Genomic DNA, 12,801 nt, shown 5'->3' with positions numbered 1-12,801 from the left:
GACGAGTCACATTAATCCTCTTTTGTTTCTTTCTTAAAAAGAAAATAACAAAATATTCTGATATATATATAAAAAAAATAACCGTCAACGTTCATTTGATTAAAAATAAGTACAAAAGAGTATCACTTACTTGATCCATACTTAAGCAACCTCGTTTGCCTTCATAGAAAGCATTGTACAACTGGAATTTTTCCAATATATCTTGTCTGAAAGATAAATAAAAGTTTATATTCAGAAATGCACTCAAAAGAAGTAATAGAATACATCAGGTACATATACATATATACTCTTTTACTTGTTTCAGTCATTTGACTGTGGACATGCTGGAGCATCGCCTTTAGTCGAGCAAATCAACCCCAGGACTTATTCTTTGTAAGCCTAGTACTTATTCTATCGGTCTCTCAGGCTGAACCGCTAATGTTACGGGGATGTAAACACACCATCATCGGTTGTCAAGCAAAGTTTTTTTTTTGGGGGGGGGAACAAACAGACACACAAACATATATATGACAGGCTTCTTTCAGTTTCCATCTACCATATCCACTTACAAGGCTTTGGTTGGCCCGGGCCTATAGTAGAAGACTAGCCCAAGGTGCCACGCAGTGGGACTGAACCTGGAATCATGTGGTTGGTAAGCAAGCTACTTACCACACAGCCACTCCTGCGTGTTAAGTATTAATTCATTTGTGACCAGATTTGCAATGAGTACATTGTGTAAGTGTTTCAATTGAATCAAAAGTTTTGAAGAAGAAAAGAACGGGGAGAGTAAAATATGACCAGCACCATCAACTTTCTTCGGTCTGTCACATGAGGCCAAGTTTAACCCAGTTTCCAAGGTGTGTGAGTGACTGAGATTACAACACTGCCCTCTAAACAAGATACCCGTCTGTCACAAGGTGAACTTTTCAACAATAGTTTGAACTCATTTACAGCTGAGTGAACTGGAGCAATGAGAAATGAAAGTGTTTCGCTCAAGAACACAATGCATTGCCTTGGCTGGAAATTGAAACTAGTTTTACAATCATGAGTGCACCACCCTAACGACTAAGCTAGGAGGTTTTGCAGATCAGCTTTAATACACTGGTATACCATGTCAGTGTTGAACAACAGAAATCACATGATATTATACATTGTATGAGATTTTGATTGAAATACAAACAATGTCCAAAAGTTTGGTGTTAAAAAGAGTTTAGAAAGGAAAAGACAAAACAAAGAACAAATAGATTAACTTCATAAGAGGTTGTGTGTGTGTGTGTATGTGTAGTAATTTGTCAGTAGATCTCTCAGACAAAACAAAATATAAAAGATCTGTTTATCCAGATTACAAGTGCTCTTAAGATAACAAAAACGAATCTATATATTAGAAAGCATTTATGACACAATGAAGTCAGTTGATATAAATGTAGAACAAAATGAAATGAACTGTTCACTTATGTCCTGCCATGTATGAGAAAATATTTCTTTTGTTTCAGTATAAACTGCAGAATACCTAACATAATATAACTTGTTTTCAGCAAGGTTATGCACTTTTAAATTTTAAGAGCTGGGCTGTGTAATTAACATTTTCAAACCAGATTCTTTTCTTTCTTTTTACAGCAATCATTCACAAAATATGTGAAGCTTTCTAGCTTTTATAGTTTCTCAGACCAACTTGAATGACAACAGTGGTGTATAACTTTGGAGTGGTTAGATATCTTTTATCTTTTACTTGTTTCAGTTATTGGACTGCAGCCATGTTGGAGCAACTCCTTGAAAGATTTTAGCTGAACAAATCACCCATGGTACTTCTTTAAAAGTCTGCCGGTGGCACGTAAAAGCACCCGTTACACTCTCGAAGTGGTGGCATTAGGAAGGGCATCCAGTCATAGAAAAGCTGCCATAACAGACTAGAGTCTGGTGCAGCCTTCCAGCGTGCCAGCTCCAGTCAAACCACCCAGCCCACGCCAGCATGGACAATGCATGTTAAGTGATAATGATACTTATTCTATCCATATCTTTTGCTGAACCACTAAGTCACAGGGGCATAAACAATCCAACACTGGTTGCCAAACAGTAGTGGTGGAATAGTATAGGCACAAACACACACATATAGCAAGTTTCTACACAATTTCCTTTGAGCAAATTCACTCACAAGGTACTGGTTGACCCAGGGCTATAGCAGAAGACATTCGCTCAAAGAGCTCCACAGTGGGACTGAACCTGGAACCATATGATTGCAAAGCAAGCTTCTTAACCACACAACTAGACCTGTATTTATGGTAAAACTATTCACTTGAAAGTCTCTTCATTGTTATTATTAGTGAAAGTTTATTTAAAAACTGATTTACATTTGACGGATATTTGTCCTCATCTTGTTTACTGATATACTCTCTAGCCTTCATCAGGTGTCTTGGGGAAATTTCAAACCTGGGTTCTTATTCCTAAAGTATTTTTCGGTGTTATTATTATTATTATTCAGGTCACTGCCTGGAATCGAACTCGGAATCTTGGGGGGTAGTGGTTAAGAGCATGGGCTACTAACCAAGATTCTGAGTTCTATTCCAGGCAGTGACCTGAATAATAATAATAATAATAATAATAATAATAACATCGAAAAATACCTTAGGAATGAGAGCCCAGGTTTGAAATTTCCCCAAGACACCTGATGAAGGCTGGAGGGTGTATCTGCTGAAACGTTGTGTTAACAACAAACAAGATGAGGACAAATATCCGTCAAATGTAAATAATGTAAATAATTCCTCATCTCTTAAATATAGAACTGAAAAACTGATTTTTATCAAAGTTTTGGAGGAATTTTTAAAAATAAGAATGATGCAGAGATTATCTTTGATACCATATTTATATTGTTTTATGTCTTTTATTTGTTTCAGTCATTTGACAGCAGCCATGCTGGAGCACCACCTCAAGTCGAACAAATCAACCCCAGGACTTATTCTTTGTAAGCCTAGTATTTATTATTATATCAGTCTTTTTTGCCGAACCGCTAGATTATGGCGACGTAAACACACGAACAACTGTTCTCAAGCGATGGTCAGGAGACAAACACAGAAATACACACACACACACACACATATATATATACACACACACACACACATAATGGGCTTCTTTCAGTTTCTGTCCACCAAATCCACTCACAAGGCTTTGGTCAACCCGAGGCTGTAGTAGAAGACACTTGCCCAAGGAGCCATGCAGTGGGACTGAACCCGAAATCATGTGGTTGGGAAGCAAGTTTCTTACCACACAGCCACGCCTGCACAGAACAAAAAAAGTCCTGTGAATGAACCAGTCAGGGAACATCTACATGGGCCACTTGACTTGTTAGAAATAACAACCAAATGAACACCAGACTACAATTTACTGTCTTAATAAAAGAAGGTTACAACAGATAATATAGTTCTAGATTGTTGTCTTAGAATAACATGGAATGATTAAGGGTGGAATACCTTTAATCATAGGTCTACTCAAATGGGGCTAAACCAGAGCTGATGAAGTCTCCAGAAAGTAAATGTTTATCCTGAGAAGTCGATTACTTGATTTACCTTGAGATTAGTTGCAAAAAGGCAAACTGGAAACCAGTATTATCCAGCTTTGCTTAATTTCATATGGTAAAACTATTCACTCTAACATTCTCATTGTTATCGTTACAACTGGTAGTTTATTTAAAAACTGATTTTTATCATAGTGTTATCATACCATCAGCTACGTATTTCAATAAATGCTTGAATTCCCTGAAACTTCTAGAATATTTCTTGCTGAAGAAACAGGGCAGGGGGAAATGGCTTATACACAATATATCATCATCATTTGAAGTCTCCTTTTCCATGCAGGCATGGGCTGAACAGTTTAACAGGAACTAACAAATTGTAGAGCTGTGTCAGGCACCAATGTCATGTTTGGCATGATTTCTACAGCTGGATGCCCTCCCTAATCCCATCCACCTGACAGGTGTACTGGGTGTGTTTTTCATGGCCCCACCACTGATGAGGTCACCAGTGTGATCTTGAGATTTGGCTGTTATTTCTAGCAGGTCGAACGACTACATGGAGTATCTTGCATTTAAACAGGTAAAGGATACTGTAAATAAGAGGAGCTAAACCAAATACAGTGTTTGCACTTCTGTACACGATGTATGTATATTGTAAACCATATTGGCAGTATGCAACAGAATACATGTCTACACGGGTATAGAGTACATAAACCAGCAGTCAGCTCTTGAATGTTTATATTGCTTTTATAGAACAGAATCCAAGAAACTAGTGATGGATGGCCGGTTGCATAGGCAGGAAGTGGGGGGGGGAGGTCTGGTTAATAAGTGCGATCCGCCTTCAGGCGGCACTTTTGGGTCTGTTGTATACGCATGTCTAAGAGGTGGGGTGGAAAACTTAAAGACTGCCTTGAGTGGCGCAAATTAGCTATGTTACTGCCAGTAGGGGCAAATAGTGAATAGTGTTTGATGTGAGGAGGTGAAGCAGAGAGAAAGGAAGGAGCTAATGGGGGAGGGTGGTAATGTTCCAGGTAGGGCACGGTGGGACATCACCGTGATGGCTTCTGCACAGAAAGTTACACTTTTCTTCCTCACAGCAAAAAGGTTCTGCTAAAAGACAACATTTATTCCAAAGTTTGGACGATTTGTAAGTCTTATTACTAACGTAAAACATCACTGATTTCCTTGGATGCAACTGTTTTCCTAATTTATTCCATTTAGTAAATTTTGGGGCATAGCTGTGTGGTTAAGAAGCTCGCTTTACAACCATGTGGTTTCGGGTTCAGTCCCACTGCGCAGCTCCTTGCACAAGCGTCTATTACACAGCAGGCCGACTAATGCCTTATGAGAGAATTCAGTAGAAGGAAACTGTAGAATCCCGTGGTAGCTTAGCGGTTGTGCAGAAGTACTCGATAGCAGCGGAGGCAAAGAATACGCACACCACCCGTTTGTAGCGTAACCCTAACCCTAAACGTTGTAAGTGGGTGGTGTGCGTATTCTTTACCTTCGCCCCCGATAGATTAGTAACAGACTATCGACAAAGAAAACTGGGAACGATTTGTTCGACTAAACCCTTCAAGGTTTAAGTACCAGTTGCGTACTGGGGTCGATCTAATCGACTGGCCCCCGTCCCCCAAATTTCGGGCCTTGTGCCTAGAGTAGAAAAAAATATACCTATAAACTTTGTCATTCTCGAGAATTGTAAACAGAGTGTGTGTGTGTGTGTGTGTGTTTACAACCATGATAACATTCGCTGTTATATATGAACGTATGACTTTTGCATTAGCTCAGGGTCAAAACTTCTCAACGAAGAGATAAGAGCAACCAAATACAGTCCAAGTGCATAACTCATGTAGATAGTTAAGTTAATAATAATAATAATAAAGTGTCTGAAGAAACTGGTGATAATGTTTGTTTGTGAGTTTGGGAAATTCTTAAAAAACGTATTCTCTCTCTCAGACGAAAGATCAAACAGTCAGCAGAAGCGTCATAATTTATCGATCTGAAAGTGTTGAAAGACGAAAAGGAGGATCTTTTTCAAAATTCACCCAACCACTTGAAGGATTTCAAATTTTCAGATTCTCCACTCCCACCATTCTACAATGCTGATGACGAAAATCATTGTTTTTTCTATCTTTTTATTATCGTTATTATTAATAATAATTTTTACTGTAATAACGAATATGATTTTTATCAACAAAACGCAAAACTACATCCGTGTAGAAATTAAAAAAAAAAAAAAGACGGTGAAAAATTGATTTGATGCAAGTGATTGGGAAATGTTTTAAAAGATCCAAAATCGACCCCAACAGGGTTAAAATAACAGTAAAAGGATGTAAAAAAAGCCTTTTCATTATCAACAATTTTCACAATTAAAATGATCTGAGGTTAATAGAGGGACCCTATATTATTCAACAATTTTTTCTGTAAAAAGAATTCTTTTTTTTCTTCCAATTTATATAAAACTCTAAAAAAGGGAGAAATGTAATTTTACAAGAGAGGTGACAGCGACTTCGAAGTTTCCGCCTGCTAATTTTGTAAAAGTTTAATATGTATTCAACAGTATTGAGCATTTCTAAACTGAAGAAATGTCAAATGATTTTTTAAAATAACCAGACATAAAAAAAAAACAATAAACATTACTATACATACATACACACACACACACACATATATAGATATATATCCTATGCAGGGCGCATGAGAAAGAACATGTAACTTATTTTCTCACCCAACCCGAAATAGTTTCAAGATAAATAAAATTGAAACATCAAAACTGAAAATATATAATTAATTTAAAGAAGCTTTGACATTAAATTGAACATCGATTATAATATTACACACAATTAAAACATTAAAAACGAAGTTTCAAAAAAAAAAAAATCGCTTTTTGTTTTTGTTTTTTACTTACGGGGCCAGAAATCACATTAAAGATACAACTGCATGCTTCAGTATGACTGCATGTAAACTGACCTACTTCAATTGATAAGGATGTTATTTTTCCAAAAGGAGGAGTGCCCGCAATCTGTCCCGGGCAAGCTAGGTTATATTGGATACAATAACTCTTGAAAAGTACAATGGGATGAAGTGGAAAAACAATACTTCAATAAAATTATTTGATATGAACCATTTTGTTTCCACGTGTGAAATGTTTTCGCTTTCAGTTATATAAGAGTAACTTGTATCAGAAAAAGAAAGACAAGCTATGAAGCAGTGTTGCTTTTATGCCTTATGTTCTGGTAATAAACGACGAATTGACCTCAATTGAAGGCGGGATAAATAATATTTTGGAATGTTAACTAAAGTAAACGAACAGCTGTCATATACACATAAAAACACGAAGGACAACTTTGAAAAGAACACAAGTAATTAGCAAATTAATTACAGTGAAAGGTTTGAAATAGAAAACAGGATATAATTTGTTTTGTTGTGGTCAGTGGGCAATGACGACAAGAGTTTTAATTTAAGCCCTTGTCCAGCAATTAATTGTCATCCATAATCTCTCTAATTAATACATGCAATAAACAATGTGTGACAGGAGATAGTTTGGCCAGCGTTAAGAGAAAAAGATAGGGTTTAGCTCAACAACCAAGTAAGTAATTAAAGAATCTGTACTGCTATATAAGCAGACCTAATTATCAACGGAGAGGCCAATCAAAACATTCCTAGATATTTTAATTTGTCTGAGGAGGAAGGGTAGTGACACTTTGGTTGTTCCAGGCCTTATATCAGACACTACACATAAACATATACATGCACATATATACGTGCAAACATGCAAACACACATATATAACATTATTATTGTACAGCAGAGTTGTAAGGGCATGGCTGCGTGGTTAAAAACTTTGCTTCCCAACCATGTGATCTTGGGTTCAGTCCCAATGAGCGGCACTGTGGGCAAATGTCTTAAACTATAGCTCTAGGCCAACCAAAACTTTGTGAGTGAATTTGGTAGACAGAAACTTTTCTACTCTAGGCACAAGGCCTGAAATTTTGGGGGAGGGGGTCAGTCAATTAGATCGACCCCAGTATGCAACTGGTACTTAATTTATCGACTCCGAAAGGACGAAAGGCAAAGTCGACCTTGGCGGAATTTGAACTCATAACATAAAGACAGACAACATACCGCTAAGCATTTCACCTATTGTGCTAATGTTTCTGCCAGCTCGCCACCATTGGCAGACAGAAACTGAACGAAGCCCATTACATGGTGTGTATACTCTTATCTTGTCGTTTGATAATTGTAAATGAACTTTGCTGTCATACAAGTGATGCTGTTCGTTCCGATCTAATACGAAAAACATGTCTGGCCATGGGGAAATACTGACTTGCTTGGAAACAGGTGGGAGTTGGTGACAGGAAAGGCATCTAGCTGTGGAAAATCTACCTCGACAAATTCTGTCCAACCCATACCAGCAAGGAAAAGTGAATGTTTAAAAACAATGAGTTTGAATCCACTGAGGATCAATTTTGACTTTCCCCTTTATAGTGTCAATAAACTTAAGTATCAACCAAGGAGTGAGGTCCGTTGGATCAATTGTCCCTCACCTCCCAATCCGGACATTGCGCTTATATTACATATGACTACTGTATTTCTTCCAGTACACAATTAAAGACAAAATGCAGTCATCTAAAAAGAGATGCTTTCTGTAATAGTTGGGAAAACACAGCATTTTGAGCTTGTTGTACGAGTCAGAAGAGGTTTATGGACAGAAAAACTACTTTATGATCTTGAGATCATGTATATATATGATAAGACAAGTAGTGAACAAACTGAATGTGTTCAATTAGAGAAATAACGAGAGCTAATAAAACATCACTGACGTATCAATTGTTTGTCAGCTGAAGTAAAAGAGACAGAAAAAGAGCAATATGATCTGTTTTGAATGAGAGCTGGATGATATATATCTCTAAGTGGGTAAAGATAGAAACACTGTAGCAAAGATAGAGAAGCAGGCTAAGAATAGACTTTATAACACAAAGCAGTTCTGATAAGAATCAAACAAGCAGCAGAACTTCAAAAGAGAGAGGAAGAAAGGAGGAGGAGTGAGAGATCATAGCATGACAAATTGGAGAATCTATGTTTACAGCAAGAGATGAATAAAAATAGTAATATTTTTTTTATTAGCCACAAGGGCTCATATATATAACAAGATGTTACAGCATGGGGTGAGGTGAGTTATAAACCATGTGGAGACAGACAAGACCAAGTTATATAAAACTGAAGGGTGAAGTCAAGATATTTATATTCTGAACATATTAAAAATGATAAAAATAGAGAACATGAAATTACTATTTCCTAGCATAAAAGAAGCCGAAGCATATCAAATGCACCACAATTTTAAGCATAAAAAGTTTTAAAGCATGTAAAATAGGCCTAATTTTGCATATGGGACCCAGGGTAATTTTTGGGGAAAAGTGTGTCTTGTATATCATCAAATATGGTATATAAAACACAAAGCATGACAAACATTTAAGGTACCTCATCCACATGAGGAGCACTCCATCGCTTACGACACTGAGGGTTCCAGTTGATCCGATCAACAGAACAGCTTGTTTGTGAAATTAACGTGCAAGTGACGGAGCAATCCACAGACATGTGTACCCCTAACGTAGTTCTCAGGGAGATTCAGCGTGACACAGAGTGTGATAATGCTGGTTCTATGAAATACAGGTACTACTCATTTTTGCCAGCTGAGTGGACTTCATCCACATACAAAGTGAGAACCCACTAATTAGATAGTGTCATCATGTCCCATGACTGACCACTAGGCATTTGTTATATTAGAATGCCAGTACCTTCAAAATGTACCCAGTATTTCTTCATTGATTTTGATCTTGAAGGGTCCCACCATATATTCTGGGCAAAAATATTTTGCACATTCATAGAGTAATTGTATGATCTGTATAGAAGTTCCATCTTCTAGATATTCCTGATCAGTCAATCCATCCACCTGTCTATCCACTGGTTGATTGTCTTTGAGCTCAGTGATTTTATCTCTCGTTTCTTCTCTAACAATTTGCTAGTTTCATCTCAACCTCCGTTTGATCCTCTTCCTAGCACATGGATGAAGTGGTACTGCCAAAGTCTGGTAAGGCTTTGGTATTGTCCACTTGAGACTAAGGATAGATCAATCTTTTGTTCTTTTCAGAGCTACAACTAGTAGAGCTATTGTTGTGAAGATGGTCTTTGGAACTTATTGTGGCTCTTTTCCCTGTGTTTCCAGAGCAAAAAGCTCTTAAGTGGCTTTTGCTGCAACAAGTATAACACCTGCACAATTGGCTTCATTTTTATCTCGGCAGCCATATTAGCACACAGATCTCCTGAGATCTTGGAGATTCAGAGGACTTGCAAGACCATGTTATCCTTTAACCATACCATTCCTGTTAACCCAACCATATTCCATTACAAAGATAACAAATCAGGGTCAATGCCACTACCAATATTCCTGACAGTTATGTTGGCCTCTTGCTGAGGCAGAAGCCTAAGCCAATAGATGAAGGTTTCACGCTTTTTCCATTTGATGTTGGGTTTCATTATCTGTCATGAAAGTCAGGCAGACAGTACTGTACGCTTTACCTTGGTTGAGGGATAAAATGATGGTCCACACATTGGCAAGTGCTTCCTTAAAGTCACCTTTTCGCTTTGTATATTAGGTATATTAGCCTTTTTCCTAGCCTACTCTTGAATAACTTCAGCCAAGGAATCTATGGTGATACAATTTAGTAACAACTCCTTTGCAGACTGAAATCAGACCATATTCAAAATTTCCAAGTTGTGGACACAAGAAACAGAAGAAAAATAATTTGTTGTTGTGACTTTGGCAGATACTATATGTGTGTGTGTGTGTTATGGTGGGAGATGAATTTACCAGTAAAAATGGGATTTCTTCCAGTGTACATTTTAAACTACAAATGGCCACGTGATTTTGTCTACAAGACAAGTTTCTCTTTTTTCTGTGTGATTCTGGGAATGTGAAGATTGTCTAAGTTGCAATGCTTATAAGGCCCTAACACAGAAAAATGTGATTTTGTTTAGCAAAGTTATGAATATTTTTTTTTTCAAAGTAACACCTACATTTGAAGCTTGAGAAAAAAATGTTTGCCCTGTGAATGAATTTAATGGACAGAAACTGTTAAATCAATCTTACACACATACACTGATAGAATGTGCTTGACATGTGACATATATGGATATGTTTATTCCCCAACACTGCCTGACAACCAGTGGTTTATTTATGTGCCCATAATTTAGCAGTTCAGCAAAAGAGACAAATTAAGTACCAGTTATTGAAAATAAACAAAGTATGGAGATCAGTTTGTTTAACTAAACCCTTCGAGATAGTGTCCAAGAATAGCCAGTCAGAAACAAGTGAAGAACCTATTTCCATATGAAGAATTCACATCCAAATTCCATTCAATTTAGTCTAATCAGATGAACGTTTTGCTATCACATGAGCAACAAACAGTTTGTCTTAGTGGGGACAAGAAACAACAACAATAATGCAAAAATAGTAAAAAAGTATTTTTTACTCCCCCAACCCCACCACGTTGCTTATAATATTGGTGAACACCTGTTGCAGAGGAATTGGAATCTCCAGAGATTAGTAATTTTAGAATCTTTGAAATTAGAAGCATCACAAGGGAAGAATACACAGGTCTACACACCCTGACATGGGAGTTTCTATATCAGGTGTGGACAACTTTTTACAAGATGTGGGCCCCATGAAATATGCCTCATCAATAAGCAGGCTGCACTACTAAAGAAGGGGCGGGGGGGGGGGATAAAAAAAAAAAGGCAATTGTCCATTGGATGTGCCATTCAGAAAGTCCTGCAAGACACAAGTTGCCCATGACTGCTTTATGAGGTCACTCAATCTAGAAATAGCAGTTAACTCTCCCTGAAATGACACCCCCCCCCCCCACCTCTTATTGTTACGGGAGGACACATTGCACATCTAGTTCTAGATGTGCTATGCCTGAAAATAGCAGAGAAGAGTTAAGGTTAGAATGTTTAGCTTTTGCTTTAGTCACTAGACCAAGGCCATACTGGAGCACCACCTCAAGTAAATTGACCTTAGTACTTACATTTTAAGTCAGTTGCTTATTCTATCAGTCACTTTTGCTGAACTTCTAAGTTACAGGGACATAAACAATGGTTGTTGAACAGTAATGGGACACACACAGAATGAGATTCCACACAGTTTCTATCTACCAAATTCACTCACAAGGCATTGGCAGGCCTGGAGCTATAGGAGGTGACACTTGTCCAAGGGGTCACACAGTGGGACTGAATCCCAAACCACAGTTATAATCACAGCTTCTTAACCACATAACCATGTCTGCTCCTAATCAAGAATATTCTACAAATATTTTTGCATATGTCAAGAATACTTATACTTGTCTTTGTTTTTCTTTCTTTCCACTGTATTTCATCCCTGCCCTCTAGTGGCCCTGAGCCATTTATCTCTAACAAATGTAAGTTAGATAATTAGCTTGAAGAAAGCCATCAAGAGAGAAGGTTATGTGAGCTACAATGAAGGTGACCTGTCTAAGATAAGCCAGCCTAAGATAATCTGATATGTAATCACTTGACCTGCAAAAAATAGCAGCTGTGTACATATTCTTCAAAATGAAGTGTTTGACAAGTATAGCGCATCCTATAAATTAATTGAATGACAAGAGAACAAGAATTATGTAAATAACTTCAAAAGCTTACAGTTCTTTTTGCTATAAGAAGTAGTGCACTCAAAGCTGAGTGCCTGTGCATCATCTTATAGCTTCCTCAGAGCTTTTAAGACGAAGAACAAGTATTATGTAAACAACTTCAAATGCTTAAAGTAGTTTTTGAAGCAGCACCCCCAAAGCTGAGTACTTGTGCATCATCTTATAGCTTCTTCAGAACCTTTAAAATGAAGTGTGTTTATTTTGGAGAACATTTAAATAAATAGTAAAGATTATCTTTGAAATGATAAATATACATAAAAAAATACAATACATTTTGAATATTGCATTTTTAATTAATTAATTTCTAATTAATTTTCTTATAATTTCTCAAGAGTGTCAAATACACTAAATATATCAAAATATATTCTGAAAAGATTTCCAACAAAAGATTTGATGAGAAGAAACAAATGAGAAAATAGAACCAAGACACTTCGTTAATAAATAATCACGCAATTATATTATTTTTGAAATGCAGTTTAGAATTTAAATTTCTATGGAATAAAAACAAAAAAGATAAATTTATAAGAATGAGTAGAGGTATGTTGGGAAACCTTTCAGTTGCAAGATAACGAAGTACTTGGCATT

At 37.0% G+C, this 12,801-nt stretch overlaps 1 protein-coding gene across 19 annotated transcripts in view; it reads right to left on the bottom strand.

Moving 5' to 3' along the window:
• LOC106870574 (uncharacterized) overlaps positions 1-12,801 on the bottom strand; it is a 152,821-nt gene that overhangs the window by 29,256 nt on the left and 110,764 nt on the right. For all 19 annotated transcript variants that reach the window (XM_089355628.1, XM_089355621.1, XM_089355625.1 and 16 more), the window contains one exon: positions 131-206. In XM_089355628.1, the coding sequence (XP_089211754.1) occupies positions 131-206 (76 nt within the window). The remainder of the gene's footprint in view (positions 1-130; positions 207-12,801) is intronic.

This window comes from Octopus bimaculoides, chromosome 7 (assembly GCF_046866305.1).
Source record: "Octopus bimaculoides isolate indiv1 chromosome 7, ASM4686630v1, whole genome shotgun sequence".
Lineage (NCBI taxonomy): Eukaryota > Metazoa > Mollusca > Cephalopoda > Octopoda > Octopodidae > Octopus > Octopus bimaculoides.
The sequence above is the reverse complement of the archived record's forward strand: the minus strand, read 5'-3'. Positions and strand labels throughout refer to the sequence as shown.